Source organism: Gobio gobio, assembly GCF_949357685.1.
Source record: "Gobio gobio genome assembly, chromosome: 11".
Taxonomy (NCBI): domain Eukaryota; kingdom Metazoa; phylum Chordata; class Actinopteri; order Cypriniformes; family Gobionidae; genus Gobio; species Gobio gobio.
Window position 1 is genome coordinate 11748948 of NC_137104.1, and position 22733 is coordinate 11771680.

General features: G+C 35.6%; 1 protein-coding gene across 1 annotated transcript in view; it reads right to left on the minus strand.

Annotated features, from left to right (window-relative positions):
* Positions 1-20639, minus strand: part of col9a2 (procollagen, type IX, alpha 2) — a 28164-nt gene extending 7525 nt beyond the window's left edge. The window contains 28 exon segments of the mRNA XM_079829379.1: positions 366-398; positions 490-534; positions 664-699; positions 1108-1179; positions 2412-2465; positions 2551-2604; positions 2690-2743; positions 4223-4267; positions 4747-4800; positions 5566-5619; positions 5710-5763; positions 5848-5901; positions 5980-6033; positions 8721-8774; positions 8925-8978; positions 11040-11093; positions 11824-11880; positions 13331-13381; positions 13711-13764; positions 13972-14025; positions 14762-14785; positions 15026-15061; positions 15376-15429; positions 16609-16671; positions 17151-17186; positions 19008-19048; positions 19051-19081; positions 20359-20639. Of these exon segments, the coding sequence (XP_079685505.1) occupies positions 366-398; positions 490-534; positions 664-699; positions 1108-1179; positions 2412-2465; positions 2551-2604; positions 2690-2743; positions 4223-4267; positions 4747-4800; positions 5566-5619; positions 5710-5763; positions 5848-5901; positions 5980-6033; positions 8721-8774; positions 8925-8978; positions 11040-11093; positions 11824-11880; positions 13331-13381; positions 13711-13764; positions 13972-14025; positions 14762-14785; positions 15026-15061; positions 15376-15429; positions 16609-16671; positions 17151-17186; positions 19008-19048; positions 19051-19081; positions 20359-20430 (1398 nt within the window). The 5' untranslated portion in view covers positions 20431-20639.
* Positions 20640-22733: the final 2094 nt, after the last annotated feature.

Genomic DNA, 22733 nt, shown 5'->3' on the forward strand with positions numbered 1-22733 from the left:
TCATCTATTCATATATTTATTTTATTTCAATTAACTTTAATCATTTTAGTTTTAGATAGTTAATAATAACTCTGCAATAAACATGGCCGAATCACCTCCTTCCATTTTAAAGACAAAAAAGTAGTCCCGCCCCCAACTCGCACTATTGGTTGGCCGGCTTGGGTCAAAAGTACACACGTCAGAATGGCTCGTGTAAATGTCCTCACAAAACTGGGGCGGCATAAAGTACTTCAAAAGAAAGAACTGACACAATTCACCTTTTTAAGATAGTTTGTCATATTATGCGCTATTGTAAGATCAAAGCTGAATGTAACTAAATTATGCATTTCACTTTGCATTATCTGTGTTCTTCACGCTGTCCTTACCTGTCCCTTAGGGCCAGGCTCCCCAGATTGTCCCTGTTAAGTGGAAAAACACAATTTCAAAATGAACAGAAGTCTTCTGGAACCAATCTTTTAAATAAATGTATCGGACTACGGACTTATTTACCTTCTCTCCTTTCTCCCCAGCCAATCCCTCTACACCAGGATCCCCCTATGAAAGAAGCAGGTGAGATCCATCAATGTCACCTTAAGTCGTTATCTTTTGTGATATGGACTGTGATGTATGGTTTCTATTACAATCCATAAATATGTGTATGTATTTATTTGCGGGTGTACTCACAACGTCTCCCTTTGATCCCACTTTGCCTTGGAATCCCTGTAAGGAGATGCAATTGTACATCAGATATCTCTCAGTGTCAGCTCTAATGGGTGAGGCGCAGGGAATTTATTGTTGGTAATATCTTATTTTACCGTAAACTCTCCGAGCACACTAAATCAACTGGCTTTTACCGCCAACATTCGATGTATTAAACGGCAAGGATATTGTAGATTAAAGGACAACAAACATTAAAGTGCCCATAAGAGGATATTTCATATTAAATTGAGGGGTATTATTTGGAAACATGGACATGAATTATCTAAGAGCATTGATGTCCTCTGCTAGAAAAGTCAAATCATGAGTGAAGATTGCCCCCATGTGGTCAGACCTCATCACTGTATCAGTTTAAACAGAACCTCAGTTCATTTACTCTTAATTAATGTGTGTGTTCATATGTTCACAAACCTTGTCACCCTTAGTTCCGGTTAAACCCTGAGCACCTGGGACACCCATCGGCCCCCTCTCTCCCTTACTGCCCTGCAAGTAAAACATACAACATAAGTGAAAATGACTGATCATATACAGACATATATACGGTTCCCACATATTTTAAGCAATGAAATCCCATCAAAAGACAAAAAAAAAACATAGGTTGAATATATTTTATGTTATAGACTCAAAAAATGTGATGACATATATATATATATATATATATATATATATATATATATATATATATATATATATATATATATATATATATATATATATATATATATATATATATATATATATATATATATATTAGTGCTGTCAAATTGATTAATCGCATCCAAAATAAAAGTTTGTGTTTACATAATATGTGTGTGTACTGTGTATAATTATTATTTATATATAAATACACACTCATTCATGTATATATTTAAGAAATGTTTGCATGTATATACTGTATATATATTTATATAACTTATATTATGTATAAATATCAATGTTTTATATATATATTTTTTTTTCTTCTTCTTAAATATATACATGCATAAGTGTGTATTTATATATACATAATAATTATACACAGTACACACACATATATTACATAAACACAAACTTTTATTTTGGATATGATTAATCGTGATTAATGATCGTGATTTGACAGCACTAAATATATATTAAATATATTGTTGCAGTTTTTTTGGGTACAATTTATTTGAAGCCTTTATATATAATGCATCATAAAATTATTTTTAAAGTAATTATAAACAAGTAAAGTGTTAACATTTATTTGAACAATTCCTTCAAAATATTTCCAGGTTTTCTATGACCCTGGAAACCCTGATTATAGCATAAAAATAATTTAATAATTTTTTTTTGCATGTTTTACAGCTAAAATCATTAGTCTGGTAGTTTTGGACAAGAATAATAATAAGTCTGAGCGATATCATATTAATTATAATTTACAAACAGGTTATATATAATGCATTATAAAAGTATTTTACATCAACATTAATAATTGTAAACAGATATAGTACATAATACTTACTTATTCATTATTACACAAAAACTATTATATTTTAACTATATAATGCATTACAATGTATAATATGAATACTTTTAAAATGCATTATATATAAAGGACTCAAGTAAAGTGTTAGCATTTATTTTAACAATTCCTTCAAAATATTTCCAGGTTTTCAATGACCCCGGCAACCCTGATTATAGCAGAGACGAAATTATATGAAAATAATTATCTGATAAATGACCAAGAAACTTACAGGCAGGCCAACAATACCAGGAGGCCCAGCTGGTCCTCTTTCACCCCTGTCACCCTATCGGACGAGAATTACACAGATAAGAAAAGAGCGTTTTGTTCAATGTTAATGAAATGATTTGTCAATGAGGATGGAAACTGACCTTTGGCCCTGGGACTCCCTCCATGCCAGCTTCACCTGGAGGACCAGGCTCTCCCTGAGAGAAAGAGAAACATAATAAGAAGCTAAAAAAAACCTTTTGGACTATGTGTAAAACAGTGCCCTTGAATGATATGACATACTTGAGGTCCTGCAGGGCCTTGCATTCCCATCAAACCTCGAGGTCCCGGCTCACCCTAAACACCAAAGAGAACAAATACATTTCTGAAAGGCTTGAATGAAGCACAAGTGGGTAGTCAGTGCTGGGCAGATTACTTACAAATTGTAGACCGTTACAGATTGCATATTTCATGATGCAAATTGTAGTTAGTAACATTAGATTACATTAACATTAGTAACCCATTAGATTACACATTTTAGGTACTATATCTGATTTGATTACTTACCTAACTCATGTGTCACATAGAATTGAATATGATTATTTTGTCACATTTATATAAAAATACAAACAGAAAGAAACTATATTACATTCTACAAAATGAAGTACATTAGGGGTTCGTGGGTTGATGAAAAGCTAATAATTAAATAATAATATTGTAAAATAAAATAAAAACTAATTTTAGAAATGAGCAATAAAAAATGTGTGTGTGTATATATACATTTATACATTTTCCTCATTGTATATTTCTCTTTACATTGATATGCAGGTAAACAAATATATATATATTTGTTTACCTGCATATCAATGTAAAGAGAAATATACAATGAGGAAAATTTATAAATTATGAATAATTGACTGTGTGAATAATATCTAATTATGTAACTTTAATCTCAATATCTCTAGTCGATACCTCTCAGAGATATTGAGATTAAAGTTCTGAAGCCCCCGGAACTGGAGGAAGTGTCTAGGGAGCGGGAAGTCTGGCCATCTCTACTTGGACTGTTGCCCCCGCGACCCGGCCCCGGATAAGCGGAAGATGATGATGATGATAATCTTAATATTAGCATTTTAAAATTAATATAATCTAGTTACATGTATTTGTATTGCATAATCCAGAATACACATAATATGTTACTACCCAGAACTCTGGATATCCTGAAATTCATCCTGAAAACCAAAAACTAGTTTATGGTTCTGTTTGGTTCTGTCTGTCTGTATGGTTATGGTTTATCTCACCCTGCGACGAGCGGGATTCGAACCGGGGTCTCCGGCGTCAGTCGCTAGCGCACATCTTGAGGCAAGAGGAGTGAGGTTTACACGTACAACTCTTACTAGCTGGCCCCCGTTACACTCACCCCCCCTAAACCTCACTCCCATCTGGGTCACGGCACCAATGTGCAGGCCTCGAACCCAGTTCGTCAGCATAGGAGGCGGGCGTGCTAACAAGGACGTTAAAGACCACAGCCTCTAGCGTCAGTCGCTAGCGCACCTCCTGAGGCCAGAGGAGTGAGGTTTACACGTACAGCTCTTACTAGCTGGCCTCCGTTATAATCACCCCCCTAAACCTCACTCCCATCCGGGGTCACGGCACCAATGTAACCCCTCAGGTCCTACAAAGACGTTAAAGACCACAGCCTCTAGCGTCAGTCGCTAGTGTGCCTCTTGAGGCCAGGGGAGTGAGGTTTACTCGCATAGCTACAATAGCTTCCCTCTATTACAGTCCCACAACAAAAAAAAGTATGTAGGAATTCATCAAATAATTGCATGATCTCACCTTAACTCCCAATTCACCCTTGGCTCCAGGCATCCCAGGCAAACCCTACAAAACATGAAAAATAGCATGCAGGATGAATGTAGTGACCCCCGCAGACCTCCAAGGAGAGCTTCATGTCTGTCCTCTACTCTGTGCTGATATCAGAACAAGGCTGCAATAACTCATCCCGTTAGCGAGGGCGCCTGTATTATAGCTTGCGTAGGTACGTTGTGATGTTTTGTATCATAACCAGCATGCTCCATTACCCCAAGTCGCCAAGAGAGTCAAGTTTGATGATGATGAATAGTTAATAGCAGGAGCAATTTCAAGGTGGTTTAAACTCCAAAATAGTGAGGGCAAGAATGTCACTCTGGGCCTGTGGGCAGAAAATGCACTAAACTTTTACTTTTTATCTGTAATCATCCTCATTTAACAAAGGGAACACAACGGACAGGAAGATGGGAAAAGGTTCCTTGCACATCTAATGCTGACAATTACTGTGTATATGATATGGAAAGGATAATGAAGTATGAAATTCCACTTACAGCGTCTCCCTGGTGACCAGGAGCTCCAGGTCTTCCATTTTGTCCTGAAGCACCCTTTAAAGATGGGATAGGAAAGTGCAGCATTCATAAATTCATTAAATATATATATTTTTAGTTTATTTTATCAATATTTAATATAAATGTGGAATTTAATATACATTTATTCAGACACCTTCAACATTTTTTCACATTATCACAGTTTATTCGCTATAGTTTAGAAAATGGTAATAAAACATGACAAGAACTCAGTTAAACTGTGTCAGAACAAATTCATCTTGATAATGTCAGACAACTTTGATAGAAAGGTATGTGATGGATTACAATCGACCAATCAGCTGTTACATTTACGTACACAATTAGATAATACCAATTTAGGTCAACCAATTACCAAGCAATGCTTCATTTTGTTCATTCTGTGGTGTAAAAGGTCACAATTAAAGAAAAAACACTTGGTCAGGTCAAATTGTCTGAATAATTTTACTGGTAGTCAACTGTATGAAGAATTGTTGGGTATAAGATGTCATAGTTTTTTTTTATTTTGCTATCCTCACTTACATAAATGAACTATAGTGTCCTGCACACACTAGTAAAAAATGATAACTGGTGTCTGAATAATTTTTGGTTTGACTGTAAATATAATATATGTATTATTGCATTTATATTAAATATGATATATTGCAAAAATAAACCCCTTATGGGTGATACAAGACTGCTCACACTGACTGTGCATTATTATCCTTTACATATGTCATGTGTCTCCTTGAATAATGATGGCTGCTGTGAGAATTGATTTAAGAGCTGAAAAAGAGCCATCCATACCTTTATTCCCGGGATACCAGGAGTACCATCTTTTCCATCAATTCCTGGAAGACCCTGACAGCGAACATTAATCAAAAGATTAAGAGCATAAGTTTAGTGGACCTGTTTTAAACCGCATTTAAATTGGCCAGATTTTTTACTTACATTTTCTCCCTTTTTTCCGACCACTCCCTGAGGCCCTCGTATACCACGTTCTCCCTACAATTTTTTTTTTAAAAGTTTGATAAATTAACATATAGAATGACTGAATAAATAAACATGAATAATATTGCTAATACTTACCATGTCACCTTTGTCACCAGACTCTCCAGGTGGTCCTTGGGGTCCCTCTTCACCCTGCATTGCACAGTAAGCTTACAATTTAAATATCTTTTTGTCAGTTATGAGAATGAAATGTATTTACACAAGACTTACAGGGCGTCCAGGGATGCCGATTGGTCCTGAAATGCCTTTGTAACCACGTGGTCCCTGTCACAGAAGTTGTGAATCACTTTTAAGTTTTTACAGATTGTAAAACAGAGTTATAAAAAGAGTCTGTGGAGATTTGCTGTCCTACAAATATAATTGAGGTTGTGAGGTGTTTGTTTACGTTCCACTGGGTTTTTTCACAATATAATAAAACCCATGTATGCAAATCAAGCCGACGTACAAATTAAATTCAGTGGGGAAGCTGAAATTCACAATAAGTTTTATGCTCTTGCTTATTTAACTGATAATGTCTACATTTAAAACCGCCTGGCAAAATTATCTTCTCATCTCACGCACAAAGACTGTGTAATAAAATGAACCATATATTCATGGACCAAAACCACCCACACTCAGTTATAAATATGTTGAATGTGTATAATTTTTAGTCATGTCGTCATGTCACTATCACAGTATTTATTAACATTTTGAATAAGCTTTTCTTTGTATATTTTTAGTTATCATTTATTTATTTTCTTAGCTTTAAATCTATTTATTTATTTTATTTTGTACTTTAACTTTAGTAGCCAAATTTAAGTTTACATTTTTCATCTAATAATTTTATTTGATTATATTTTATTCCAGCTTGTATGGAAGCTTCTGCCAATGAATAAAAAATAAAAAGGGTAATTGCATCTTTTTCTTTCATATTTCTGACAATATTTCATAATTCTGACATTTTCTATATCTCACAATTCTGAGAAAAAAGTCAGAATTGCATGATATGAGCTCACAATTGTAAGAAGAAAAGTCAGAATTGCGCGATATAATATGGGAAAAAAGTTTTAGTTAACAATAACAACGCTGATAGTGTCATCTGCATGGCCACACGTAATCTGTGGAATCTTTTTGTGATTTCTGTGCTGAATTTCTTTTTTAAATCTGCGGAATTATGTGGAATGGTTTTAAATGTGTTAAAAAAAATCTACGAATATTGGAACTTACAATATTCACTTCTTAACTTTTATTTAAGGTTTACAATTCAAATCCAAATAGAACAACTTGTTTTTTTTAAACAAAGCTAGACCTCTCTTATTGTACATCCACTAAAAGATGGAGAAAATATTACTTTATCAATTGTATTGTACACAAATCATTAAATAATCAATTTCATATCATTCAACAATAGAGAAAAATAAATAAATACCTACCGAATTAACTATTTTTAATAATTATAAATAATTAATTTCTGTAGACAAGTGACTTTTCTTTAACTCCTTTATGGTCAATTATATTTTAGACATTTTAAAATAATAATTGAATAATAATTTGTTACATTTATATAGGGCTTTTCTAGGCACTCAAAGCGCTTTACATAGAATGGGGGAATCTCCTCAACCACCACCAATGTTCAACATCCACCTGGATGATGCGACGGCAGCCGTATTGCGCCAGAACGCCCACCACACACCAGCTGATTGGTGGAGAGGAGACCGAGGGATGATACCAATCGCATAAATATATATATATGGGGATGATTAGGAGGCCAGGATGGACAGGGGCCAATAGGCAAATTTGTCCAGGATGCCGGGGTTACACCCCTACTCTTTATCGAAGGACATCCTGGGATTTTTAATGACCACAGAGAGTCAGGACCTCGGTTTAACGTCTCATCCAAAGGACGGTGCTTGTTACAGTATAGTGTCCCCATCACTATACTGGGGTGTTAGGACCCACACAGACCACAGGGTGAGCGCCCCCTGCTGGCCTTACTAACACCTCTACCAGCAGCTACCTAGTTTTCCCAGTTGGTCTCCAATCCAGGTACTGACCAGGCTCAGCCCTGCTTAGCTTCAGTGGGAAACCAGTCTTGGGCTACAGGGTTATATGGCTGCTGGTTAAAATATCACTCTCTCGCTAAAAAAAAAAAAATGTCACCACAATAAGCGCAGCCTACTACCCCTCACAATCACGCGATTGTTTACGCTTCTCAAATGACGGACACTACAATCTGCGGAAATTCCGTGTGGGCCTGGATCTGCTATTTACCCTTTTGTAGGCCTATGGGCCCTATCATACACCCGGCGCAATGTGACCCAACACACATCAATTTCACGTCCAAAACCACGTTGCTTATATAGCAAATGCACTCGCGCCCATCTGTTCACCCATGGGCGTGCTGGTCTGAAAACGAGGTGTGTAGAGGAGCATTGTTGACGCGTTGCTATTTTGAGGCAACTGAAAAGGCAGTATAATATTTTTGTGTTATTTAATGTCCGCATTAGTAATATGCGCCTATAGGCGGGTGCACTCTGCTTATTACACACACAGGACACATTTTCAAATATTAAAAATAAAAGGATTCCTCTCTGCGGAAGCGTTCAGTCTTTCCGCTCGCATATTCCGCCATGTAAATAGCGAGTCCGCCATGGTGCAAGCGCAATTGGCTTTTAAAGGGAATGGGAGATGGGACTCTGATTGGTTTATTGCACGTTACGCCCAAAACACACCCATGACTTTTTACAACCTAGGTACAACCCTTTTGGATCGTGTGCCTGATGCGCAGACCGTTTTTTTCCGTCGTCAAACTAGCAAAAGTGGATTCGGACACGCCCTAAGTGCTCCTGCTCTATGCACTTCAGACCATGCTGTTAGATTGTTAAAATAGGGCCCTAAATCTCCTCAGACAAGTCAAAATCATATTTAGACATAAACAGATAACGAGTGATATTTCGGGAACTGTGACTCACCGTCTCGCCTTTGGGCCCCACCATTCCTGGATACCCTCTCAGACCCTGTGGGCCCTAAAGTGATTGGGGTAGAGAGAAGCAGACAGTTTATTTCACAGGTGATCTTAGGACCTTCATAAAATGTACTGCTAAAATTACTTGCCATGATGTAACAGCAACATAGACTATTATATAAAATAACCAGAACAGAAATAAATACATTACTGGAGGGCCTGGTATTCCCTGTTCACCAGAGATGCCGACTTCACCCTTTGTGCCCTAAGGATGGAGAATACAAGGATGAAACACATACTTATATTTGAAAGTAAAGAAATAGCCTTTTATTTTAGGATATTATGTGGCTTGTCGCTTTGAAGTTGTAGCTAAAGTTATTTGTTAAAATATATGACTAATTTTCAGATGTGTGTCCTGAATTTGATAGTAGATCTTAAAGTCACCATGAAATCAAAATTGACAATTCTTATTTTTTTACAGAACGTTGCAGTGTTTATTGTAAATGATTTGTCAGTGCACATTCATCTGCACTCATAATAATGTTCTGACATTCATATCTGCCTCCATTTATTTAGCAACGCCTTATGATCAATTCCCAAGGACGAAATGAAGTCCTGCCTTACATTTTGTTTCTCATTCCAGAAGCCATTTCACTTGCATATACGCCACAATAGGGAAGAAAAACTGTCGCAACTTTCACCGTTTCATGCCAACTTTAAATTCAACACTTCCCAAAGACAGTCGTTCTCTGCATTACGGGCAAATCCGCTCTATCCCTGTAGTCCATTCTAATGTCCTTGTGGGGCTCATTACGTCTGATTAATTCACATGCAAGTAGCTTCTCAGTACCTGCCGGCCCCCTATTTCCTTTCATCTGGGTCAATGTGTTCTGTCTGTGAGTCACACTCAGATTAGACACAGTTATGTGTCTTGAGGGGCTTCATTAGCACATAATCCTGCTCTGCTACAGGACGATGTGTTTTGGGGGAGATACTGAGGTCCTTCAAAGCATGATCTGGATACTTAATAATAAACATGGTTTATTTAACTCTACCAACCAATCAGTATTTGTGTTGTTCTACATTACGTGATAGGAGGTTTGTGAAGAATAAAGATGGAAGGGGCTGTGTCCCATCTGTCTTTTTATGAATCAGGAGGGTTGCTCACATGTGCCCCTTTGTGGTTGCAAAATGTACACCTCATTTGGCATTCCTGTATGGCTATTCCTAAAATAGAACAATCGTAATGCCTATTTTAATGTCTAATAAACCCTTTTCACATTTCCGGGTTTCTCAGAGCGGAAGTCGTCATAGTTGGGTTAAATATTATAGCTGTGAATGAGAGAATACATCTTTTTTTCTTTTTTTTTGCCCATTTGCTCAAATAGCTTTCAAAAAGAGGGAAAAAATGGAGTGAGATTGATAACGGCAGTCAAAAGAGAGAAATATGTTAATTTTACCATCACTCCCATAGACACTGTATTAGAAACACCCTCACAGCAGCGGTAACTTGTTTTTTGTAATTTGATGCAAAAGTAATAAAATACAAAGTTTAAGTGTTATAAATGTACATATGCATATATTTTAAATGAAAATACAAAAAACGTTGCAGGATTTACGATATTGATGACCGTTTCAGTATGAAGACAGACCACCAACATAACCAATGTATCTTTAAATAACTTTATCAAAATAATTTACTTGTTTAATATAAAAATATAAGAAATATTTTATTATTATTAGTAGTAGTAGTAGTAGTTTTTTTCTATTTGAAATTAAATTAAACATATTTTTATTATAAAATATTATTATTTATTATTTGTATTATATTTTATTTTATAAAAAATAAAATTATATATACTTATTATTATGTATAAAAGATGTATATATAAATATTTATAAAGTATGAAATATATATATAATATATTTTAAAAATATTAAAATATTTGTATATAATTATCATTATTTTTGATGTTAATAATAATAATAATAATAATATGTTTAATATTTAAAATTATTTAAGTATTTAAGTTATTAAACTGTGTATTTTATATATATATAAAATACACTATATATTTATATATTATATTATATTATATATTATATTATATATATTTAAAATGAATACAATATTTTAATTAATACACATATTTTTTTCTATATATCATATTATTTTAAATATTATTATTTTAAATAATATTAATGATAATATGTTAATATTAAATTATATATATTATATATTAATAATAATAATAATAATATTTTTTATATTTAAAATTAATAAATGTTTAATTTTTATTACAATGATTCAGAAGGAAAAACATACCAATTTTCCGATGCTTCCTGGATCTCCCAGTACGCCAGAACGACCTTTATGACCCTGTGAAGAAAATAATTTCATGATAAGTCAATTCTACCACTTTGTAAAATGTCTTCGTAAACTAATATTTCCAGTCCCAGATGCTGATGCTGGTCAATACATCATTCTATGCACAAGTATAGTAAAGCTATGACATGAAACACCTGTGCAGTCCTAGCAGAAGGATGACACTTAGTGAATTTCCTTATGTAAGTAAAATTTTTATCAAAATTATTTTTAATTTTGCAGAATATAATAGCAAAGAGCCACTCAAGGTTGCGCTATTTTGTGAATATAGTCATGGGGAAAGGGGTTGTAGCCTGGCCCTTGAAATGCCCTTAAAGGGATATTTCACCCAAAATTGAAAATTCTGTCATCAATTACTCACCCTGAAGTTGTTTCAAACCTGTATGAATTTCTTTCTTCTGCTGAACACAAAAGAAGATATTTTGAAGAATGACGGTAAACAAACAGTTGATGGGCCCCATTGACTTCCATATTATTTTATTCCCATACTATGGAAGTCAATGAGGCCCATCAACTATTTGGTAACCCATTTTCTTCAAAATATCTTCTAGCAGATGAAAGACATTCATACAGGTTTGGAACTTGAGGGTGAGTATATGATGGCAGAATGTTCATTTTTGGGTGAAATATCTCTTTAACTATGCACTTTTATCATGTATTTACTCACAAAATAGAAATCTGAGAAAAAAATAACATGTATATTTCCCTTAAGGTTTTTACTAACCTTCACTCCTTGTAGGCCCTGAGGACCCTTCGGCCCAGGTGGACAGTTGGTTGGACACTAGAAAACACAGTGGCAACATTGGATTAAAAAAGAACACCACTCTAAACAATCACTGTCAGATCTGTTCAACTCCAACCATCACAGCTGAGTGAAAAAGGGCAGCAAGGGCTTGGATATTTTTTTTTTTAGATCTCAGACCACCAGCCCTCTAATTACAGTAAATGGATGATAAGGATTGATCCAGACATTACAGGGCACCAGCTGGGCGCTAGGCCGGAGGAGAAGCAGTCAACCAGTCTGCCACGTGATCCCCCACCCCCAGTGCAGAGCAGACTCCTGGCAGGCTGGCTGCTGATCACAGCCCTGGGACCCGCTCGGCTTCTTGATCTAGATAGGTGCTAATGGGCAGAAGCCTTTGATGGCACCCATTTAATGAAGCTCATTAGGAAAATATATGAACACTGAGATCAATAATGGCCGTGTAATGTGTAACAGGGCAAAATGAATATAGAGAAGGGCAGATTCTCAGAGGACAACAATAAGAAAACCAAAAAGAAATGTGTGATTTAAGGTATATATTGATCTTTCAATGTAAGACAGGATTATTAAACGTATTAAACAAATGTAAAAGTAAAACTGCTTTATTTTTACACTTAATCTAGGGAAGGGTTTCTCAAGCTTTTTTTTTTTAACCAAGGACCACCACAATAAATTATATCCATCAACTTTGCAACCACGTTCTCAGCAATAGCTTTTGTAGATATATTTTGTTCAAAATTATTATATATTGTATTTATACATTATGCATAAAACGCTTTCTTAAGTACACTCAAAAAAATAGTTAAGCCTTTAAAATTGAAATGGTATGGAATGGTAAAATTACATCAAATTGAACTGAATAATCCTTATGTATTTTAATTAAATAATTGATTAAGGATTGTTCCATTATTTAATTAAAATATGTAAGGATTATTCAATTCAATTTGATGGAATATTACTATTAATTAAACTGCGTAAATCTTAAAAAAAAGGCTTAATTTCTTTGTGTAGTTTTGTCTAATTTACCAGAAAAAAACACTATAAATATTAAAAACAATATATAAAATATATTTAAAAAAAAAATATATATATACATATATATATATATATATATATATATATATATATATATATATATATATTAATACTATAATCCATAAATAAAAGTATTTATTTTTGTACCACGGTGTACTCAATAGTTTTGTATTGAATGGTATCATAGTTGCTATTTGATTATAGGATTGACTGTTAATTTATTCCCTTATCATTTTGAACCTCACATTTTTCAAATACTTTTTTTGCATTGAGTCAATTGATGTTGTGATGCTGTATTATTTATTTAAAAGCTGACTAGTTTTGTTTGAGGCTCTTTAATTACTGTGTTTTTTATGTTTATGGTAATAATGAATGAGACTCATGCTGGAAAAGTTGTGGCGCATCATAGTTCGCAGTAAGGCCACCACCTTACCTGAAAGTCAGCGCTGCCTTCCTCTATACCCAAAAACTTTCCTGGTGGACCCTGAAAAAGACAACGACGAAGAAATTGAGAAAAATTACATAAATGCAGGTGGCAGAAAGAAATATGTTTGGAGAGTTTATTTATCATGAATTGTAAAGGTTCTGAAGCAGATCCCAAATGGATGCCTTCAAGAAATGAAATGAAATAGAGTAGAAAATGAAATAAAACGTACGCCCAGAAATGCAGTACGAGATGAGATGTCATTTTACACTGTTCTGACACTGATTTATTATCAGCCCTACAGCTTTATACACAGAATTAGATTTTGTGGTTTCACTTGAGAAGGCTACATTTCAAAGTGAAGTAAATGAAACATTACTGTGACTTACAGGCTTGCCTGAAGGTCCGGGTAATCCTGGAGGTCCAAGACTTCCCATGACACCCTGTGATGAGAGTAGGCATCAGTTCAGTGATCCATTTAATTAAATGGGTTTACAGAGTGAAAGTTGTGATGTTTTACCACTAAAACTATTTCAGCTACAACTCAAACAGTTTGCTAGTAACAAAGGTTAAGTAGGAACAGCATTCTTAACCAGGAAAGATTTGTGTACTGTCATGTTATTATGAAGATGTATTCAAATGAGACCCACCTTTGGCCCAGTAGACCCAATTTGTCCAGGAAGTCCAATGGGGCCTGATGCTCCCTGTAATGAGATAATGGGCAGTGAAATTCGACACTTGTTTATTAATCTAATCTATTAGGTTTTACTATAGTAAAAGTGTGTAACCATGGTTTTTGGCCGATTGATTACCATTTATATAACCACAGTTTTACTATAAATACCATGGTTAAACTTTGGTTAGTGTAGCAAAACCATGGTTAATTTGTGAATTCTTTTTTTTATTCGTTGTAAAACCATGGTAAATTGTCGTAAAGGGTAGCCTATTTTGATTATTAATATTATATTTTCCTATTTTTCACCGTAAAGCTGCTTTGAAATAAACTGTATTGTATAAAGTGCTATATAGATAAAGGTGAGTCGACTTGTTTCATTGACAGAACATTTAACATAATATGTAAAGACCCATGTGCATATTCTCATTTAGTACAGTACGGACTTGAATAGATATATAGCCTACTGTTTATATTGCTAACTTTAAAGATACTTACATAGACATCTTACTCAATCCAGTGAGACCAATTTGTGGTTACGGTCTAACTACAATAATCATGTTTATTTTTATTTTTTTGTAGTAACTCCATCATTTTCGTTAGGGGTAGCCATTTTTTTCCCCTAATTTCTAGCTAGCGATTTTTTTGGCTGACATCACAGATCCTTACGTTTCAACCATGTCAACTTCCCCATACTTTTTCATAACATTGACTGTCAGAAACATCAAAATAAGAAAGTAAAATGGGTTATGAACTGGGTTACTTACAGGAAGTCCAGGCAGTCCGGGTCCCTGAAGGTAAATTTAACAAAAAAAAATGATTAGCAACAGAGCTTGTAGTACATTAGCATTGAAATACAGCACATTGCGTCAGTAGAAATACTCAAATATCAAAAATCAGGTCGGAAATATTACTGTTTTGTGTACTACAGCATCACCTGTTGAATAATTGAGGGAACTGCAAGTGGTCGTCTCGCTTCAATATTTTTGTTCAACAAATGAATTAGGCTACATTTTTTATAGCCTACTTACAGTTCGTCCTACTGGTCCACCAGGCCCCGGCTGCCCCTGTGAAAATCAATAAAACATTAGGCTATGTGGAATTAGATGCGTTCCATTCTTTATACACTTTTAAACAATGACTGAAATGATTATGTTATTCATAATACCCTCAGTATGCATACATGATATTCATGTTATTCATGATATTATTTTCAGTCGTTGTCCTCTATTATCACCTTTTCGACATTTAAAGAAATGTTGTGTGTGTGTGTGTGTGTGTGTGTGTGTTTGTTTGTATTGTGTTGGTTGGCCAAATGATTACCCGCTAAAATAGAGTAGCCTTGTGTATGCTGCATTTATGAAGAAACGTTTGTCCTCACCTTTGGTCCAGGATTACCACGAGGGCCCCTATCACCCTTAGCGCCAATCAAACCCTGGAGAGATAACAGAGGAAAACAAGCCTTCAGAATAATAATCAGGCAGTAATTATTTATATAGACTCATTCACTGAGTCATGTTAACACCTCTAAGATGATTCGAAGGGTTAAGCAGGTGATTTATATGGGGACACTTAATATTCAGCAATATGCACTGATAGGATGAGGACTGAACATCACTGCTTTATAGCTGAATTGAACTCATTCCACAATTGGTGAACTTTACACAGCTTTTGAACCAAACTAATGAACACTGAACTGACTTCAGCTGAATGATGACTTTTTACTATTGGCTTTTTAGAGCTGCTTTACAGCAGAATTGAATTCTGTCTGCGTTATTGATTACTATTTTCTTATTTATCGCTGTAAAGCTGCTTTGAAACATCTGTATTGTATAAATCACTATATAAATTAAGGTGACTTGACTTGTTTCATAAGCAGAAGAACATTTACAATAATATGTAAAGATACATGTGCATATTCTCATTCAGTACAGTTCAGTACACACATATATACATATATACATATATGTATGAAGAGTGCATGGCATATGAAAACTGGCATATGAAGATTTCACATGCAAATGCCTCTAAAAGCCAGTTTGGTCAAAAATGAGATAATGATATAAGTGAATGCTCTCCGCATATAGTATACGTTTCATAAAATACTTTCACTTCAAACCCACTAAATCCCAGCCTCAGCCCATTCAGAAGTACCGGTAGAAACCTCTACATAGAAGCCTGACAAAAATGCTTATTTTAAAGAAAAACGTCAGACGGACTTAGAGGCTTTTGCATCTGAAGTCTTCATATACTTTAAAGATACGTTTATACATGGACATTATCTTACTCAGATAAACAATCCAATGAGAGGAAAAGGGACTGGCATTCCAGAACAGATCAAGTGGTAAATCCAATAAGGAATGTTTGCTTCTTAGCATGTGACTGAGAAAGTCTCGCTCATTAGGACCAACATCTCTTTTCTCAGTCCAACATTTCAGAGTGCATGTGTGAATAACCTTCGCCAGAACATGATTTCAAATGCCATTATTCGTAATGAATCAAATGTATTGATTGAAAACGAGATTTAGCTCCAAACTGCCTTTTTTTTTTTATTCCCGACTGAATTATGACTGAGCTATAAATATGTAATTCCTGAATTTTAGGGGTCACTCACATCAATGCCATCCTCCCCTGGAGATCCATCAGGACCAGGTTCACCTGCCTCTCCCTTCTGACCCTGTAAAGTGATTCACGTGAAAAAGTTCAAAATGCTAGCAAACACTCTCAGTTCTTTGAGTTTGACTTTGCTAAATAATAGATGCATTTCTTTTTATAAGACAAGTTCTATATAAATATTGTTCATATACAGTACCTCTAAAAGAAATTCATACTTTTATTGAGCAAATATGCATCAAATTAATCAAAAATAACTTTTACTTTGTGCTAAATGCTGTTCTTTTATGAACTTTATGCAAAAGATATTAAGCAGCACAACTGTTTTCAATATTGATAATAATAATAAATGTTTCTTGAGAAGCATATCAGCATATTAGAATGATTTCTGAAGGATCATGTGACACTGGAGACTGGAGTAATGGTCACATAAATTGCATTGTATTATATATTAAAATAGAAAACAAGTGTTTTATTTTACATGTAAATGGTTGTGTAAATATATAAAATGCACATTTATGATCAACTGTGGTAGCTACTCACTAGAGGTCCGGGAGGTCCAGGAGGACCCTTCTCACCCTGTCAAATGGAAATACAACATTAGCAAAGATGGACTGGGAGACTGAGACAGTATAAAGTAAGGGACAAATCACTAGAGAGAAAGAAATCACACAGTTTTTTCTATAGCAAAATTTCATGGCATTAATAATAATGCTTGTGGGAAAGAAAGAAAAAATACAACAACATATATCATAACTTTCTAAACATAACTATATTACTAACATAACTAATTATCATAGCCTCTGCAAAAGCTAGCATGTTACACTCTAAAAAAAAGGTTCTATATGGCACCAAAAATGGTTCTTGCCTCATAATCATAGGGGAACCTTTTTAAGTGCTATATAGCACCAATTTTGGTGCTTCAGTGATTCTTCAGCGGTTCTTCACCGGTTCTTTGACCAAGGTGCTATATAGCACCGCTAACTAAGGTGCTATATAGCACCACTTCCATATACAGAACATGTTAAGATATGATGCTATATAGCACCAAAAGTGGTTCCTCTATGATTACGACGAAGAACCATTTTTGGTGCCATATAGAACCTTTTTTTAGAGTGTAGCATAGGCCTATATACTATTAAAATGCAAAGAAATTTATATAAAAATTTTTTTTACATGTAACTCCACCCACAAACAAGCTCCTCCTCCAATCCTGAGCTTTTAAGGTATGTTACCTTCACTCTCAAAAAAAAAGAAAGAGTACTAAATTGTACCTTATAAGTACAAGTGGCCACCACTGGGGTGGTACCCTTAAGGGTATATTTTTGTTCCTCTAAGTGGAGAAACAAAAATTGTATAAATGTATCCTACGGACCAATTGTGTACCTTTAAAGGTACAATAAGCCTATACGTTTTGTTCCCCAGGGAACAAAATTGTACCTCCACTGTACACTCTAAAAAAAAAAAGGTTCTATATTGCACCAAAAATGGTTCTTGGCTCGTAATCATAGGGGAACCTTTTTTAGTGCTATATAGCACCAATTTTGGTGCTTCAGTGGTTCTTCAGCGGTTCTTCAGAGGTTCTTCAGCGGTTCTTCAGAGGTTCTTCACCGGTTCTTTGACTAAGGTGCTATATAGCACCTCTGAAGAACCGCTGAAGAACCACTGAAGCACCAAAATTGGTGCTATATAGCACTAAAAAAGGTTCCCCTATGATTACGAGCCTTTTTTTTTAGAGTGTACCTATTTTTCTGAGAGTGTTGGATGTCAGAATTCTGTATACAATAACCGCTATAAGAATGTGTTGATGGATATCAGAGTTTATATTTCCCTAAATGCATTTATCACTATTTATGACTATAAAATCGAAATATCCTAAAGTGTTAGAAGCTCATGGAAGAATGTTGGGATCCTGTTTCTGTTTTTCCTATGCTATATCAGTCAAGCTCATTGTATATCCTGCTGAGTGTCTTTCTACTGAACCCCCATCTAGGCACAAACTGTATCAAATAACCAACATCTCCTAGCTCTCTCTCTCTCTCTCTCTCTCTCTCTCTCTCTCTCTCTCTCTCTCTCTCTCTCTCTCTCTCTCTCTCTCTCTCTCTCTCTCTCTCTCTCTCTCTCCTCTCCTCTCTCTCTCTCCTCTCTCTCTCTCTCCTCTCTCTCTCTCTCTCTCTCTCTCTCTCTCTCTCTCTCTCTCTCTCTCTCTCTCAATATAGGAAAGCGGCAACCCTCTAGTCTAACAGAACCCCTTTTGTGTGATTATTTTTATTTTGCGCGCCCTCTATTGGCAAGATTTTGGTAGTGCATATGAACACGGGGCCCACGAAACAAGGTGCACAATGGCTGTCTTTGTAGCAGCTCGACCTGTAGTGCAGCCCAGGCGGCTCCAATACTCACATCAATGCCGTCGGCACAGGGCGTTCCAGCGGGACCGGGAGACCAGGAGGGCCCTGGGGTCCGGGTGGACCAGTCTAAAATCAAACACACAATTTCAATTTCATCATTACTGAAATACTGAAGCCTCTACACTGAATGTGCACTGACAGTCGCTTTAAACATAAGCAATTTATTATCAAATGTTATGTTAACAACAATTAAATGACAAGTATCTGTATTTCTGGCTTTCAAAAATTATTATTATTATTTATGAAATTAGTTGAATCTCTCTTGTATGCAAGTCTAGTTTTGGACAATAAACAAAAAAATAAAAGCCCATGTGACCTCAGACAAGTATTATTTATAGTATTTATTAATATTTATACTTATCTAATTTTATATTTCAGTTTTCAAATGCTTTAGCAATTTCGCCATGTGATTTTTTTAGAAATAGTTCTATTTATCTTTAATTTATTTGTATTTTCAGCATGTGTATTCCAGCTTTAGTCTTGAAATGACTTTTTTTGTCTTGGTTAACACTACAACACTGCCTCAGACGTGTTTTTTCGTACATACATTTGATAGACAGAACAAGGTTTGTGATGAAAACCAAAATTAAAGGCTGAGGCCGGGCGATCAGGGTATCCGGGGTGGGAAAGAGAGGCTGGGAATGTTTACTCAGACCCTCCCCCATTCAGCATCAAAGATAGGTCTATTTTTCAATGCATTCGTTTATAAGATGGTCTCAAAATGAGTAGCACATTCATTGTATCCATTGCGTTTTATGCATATGAGCTGTATCCGTGCATTTTTTCTGAGGTGGTCCATCTAAATGTAACAAGTATGTGCTATTCTGCTGAGAGCACTTTCAGGTTCTGTCTGTTTGAATAGCAGCTTCACTGAATTTTCAATGGCTCTTTGTAATCTCTCCCTTTCTAACTTCTCCTCTCTCTGTTTATTTGTCTGATGCTTCATATTTTATTCAGCAGGTCTCCATTTATTCATTTCAGTGACTAAAACGTGAATTGTTTAAGCTTTCAGAATCAAAAGATAAAACTGACTGATGATAGTATATTGCTCGATGCCAGGCCTGCATGCTGAAAAAAGCAACATAATCCACTTTTAGAAGATCAAAACAACTCAAAAGTCTAAAATCTTGCAACTTCGAGGACCAAAAGTTTCATGTAAACAGGTCACCTACCAAACTAGTCAACTATTGTATTCATTTGATCTAAAAGAACTTTATCTACTGACAATCCACAGTAAATCATACAGCATCTCAATGTTCTCCAGGATGCATGATCTCCTCCTTGGCAGCAAAATCAAGATCATCCAGCCCCAAGAAAAAGTAGATAACATCAGCCAAACTCACCACTTGCGATAAGGCCAAGCAGAGCGCCTGCAACAGGACCAAGCTTCTGAAGATCATGAAGAATCTAGCCATGGTGAAGAATCACTATCGTCCCAGCGGTTCCTTCCAAACCTTGCCACCCTCTCTCCTGGCTTCTCAGCCCAGGATGGTGGATCCAGGGAAAAGAAAGGTGTGTGTATGTGAGTGTGTGCGCTGCCCAGGACAGGGAAGAAAAACACAGTGGCAGGGACCTGAGGGGAGGAATGAGAGAGGTGTAACCCAGCCCTACAGCCAGCCCCTGAGAACTCAGGGAGCTCAGAGAACCCAACACACTGAGGACCGGACAGACCTGAGAAGCCATCGCCCGCGCAGGAGGCGGAGACTTCTGCTGATTGTCCATGCAGCCAACAGAGCTCTAAAGCTGACCGGACGTAGCTGCTTTTGCGTGTTTCTCACGCCCTCATTGCTGAATACTTCAATAGATTGTTGAATATGTACGCTGGACATCATGATGTTGATTTAGTGGACGGTCTGTGGAGCTTCTGGACACAGGGATGTTTGTTTTCGTGGCTAAGCAAACAAACACTCTAGGAGGATTGGACATGTACTGTAGCCCCAAAATGGTCAACACCAGCAACTTTTCTTGGGGATTTTTGCAATGACATTTAGCCAACTGGTCTCACGATGATTTTTAAAGGATGTGTGGAGCAGGTCTCCTTTCACACTGGTGTCCTGGCAACCATTAACCACAGGTAGTTCATCAACTATGGACATGTTCCACAAAGTCTAAAATGACCAGAAAGTGTCCAAAAACATAATAATTTTGTAATTTGTAAACATTAGAGCCAGTAGTCACATGTTTAATATAGTGAATACTTCTCAGTGTGGATTTATTTTTGTAATAAATATTTCTGTATGGGCTTAGTAATTTTATATTACAGTTCAAACGCATGTTTGTGACAACAGTGGGGCATGTTGCACACTATATAGGGCAGTATTATTTAAGTATTATTAATATATTTTTTATAGTATTTATTAATATTTTGAATCAGTTTTTATTTGAAATTTTTTAATGTGTTTTTTATCATTTTATTCGTTTTTTCACACACACACACACACACACACACACACACACACACACACACACACACACACACACACACGCACACACACGCACACACACGCACACACACGCACACACACGCACACACACACGCACACACGCACATGCACACACGCACACACACACACGCACACACACGCACGCACACGCACGCACACACATGCACACACTTTCTAATTAGTTAATATATATAATTATATATATTAGTAAAGTTTAAAATATATATATTTTGTATTGTATTTTATTTGTATTTTCATATAGATTTTGTTCAATTAAAGGGATAGTTCACCATGAAAATGATGATATCATTTACTTACCCTCAAGTTGTTCCAAACCTGTATAAGTTTATTTGTTCTGCTGAACACAAAAGAAGATATTTAGAAGAATGTTTGTTACCAAGCAGACAGAGCAACCATTGACTACCATAGTAGGGGGAGAATACTATGGTAGTCAATGGTTGCTCTCTCTGCTTTGTTACAAACATTCTTCTAAATATATTACTTGAAACATACAGAAATCAGACTCCCCCTATCAAATTAGTGTTAGCACAATAAAATCACTCCAACATACAGTTGGTGTATGTTGTAATTAAAACAATTGTCCTCCTGAGAATACATTTCAACCATTTTGTTAAAATCTACTTTTATCATAGTTGTCTGTGTTGGAGTGGTTTTATTGTGCTCACAGCTAGGCTATAACTAAACTAATTTGATATTTAAAACCAATACAACCAATACAAAACCACTGCTAGGGAAAACTAATCTTTGTATAACTGTAGTTTTGACTGAAAACCTAATAGTTACTACTAAGATACAGTCCTTAAAGGGATAGTTCACACAAAAATATAATGGCGAATTGATGGGTTTTTGTAAGAAAAATATCCATATTTAACACATTATAGACTGTCTACCACATACAACTTCTGAAGAAAGTGTAACGCCTCTTGCGGTTCAAAATGCTTACGCTACATCCGATGTCATCGTCAAATTTTGGGCTGCCATTCACTGCCATTATAATGCTTGGATTAGCCGGGACATATTTTAATATAACTCCGATTGTATTCGTCTGAAAGAAGAATGTCAAATATACACCTAGGATGCTTGAGGTAATTCTCATTTTTTGGTAAACTATCCCTTTAAAATATCTTTCCTCTGTGACAAGCATAGAAAAAATAGGCGACAAGACGAACATGAATGAATGTTGATCGGATGTGCGCAGTGTCGCTTTTCCCCGCAGGGGGGCGCAATTTCCCCTTTTCTAGAAAATACACAAA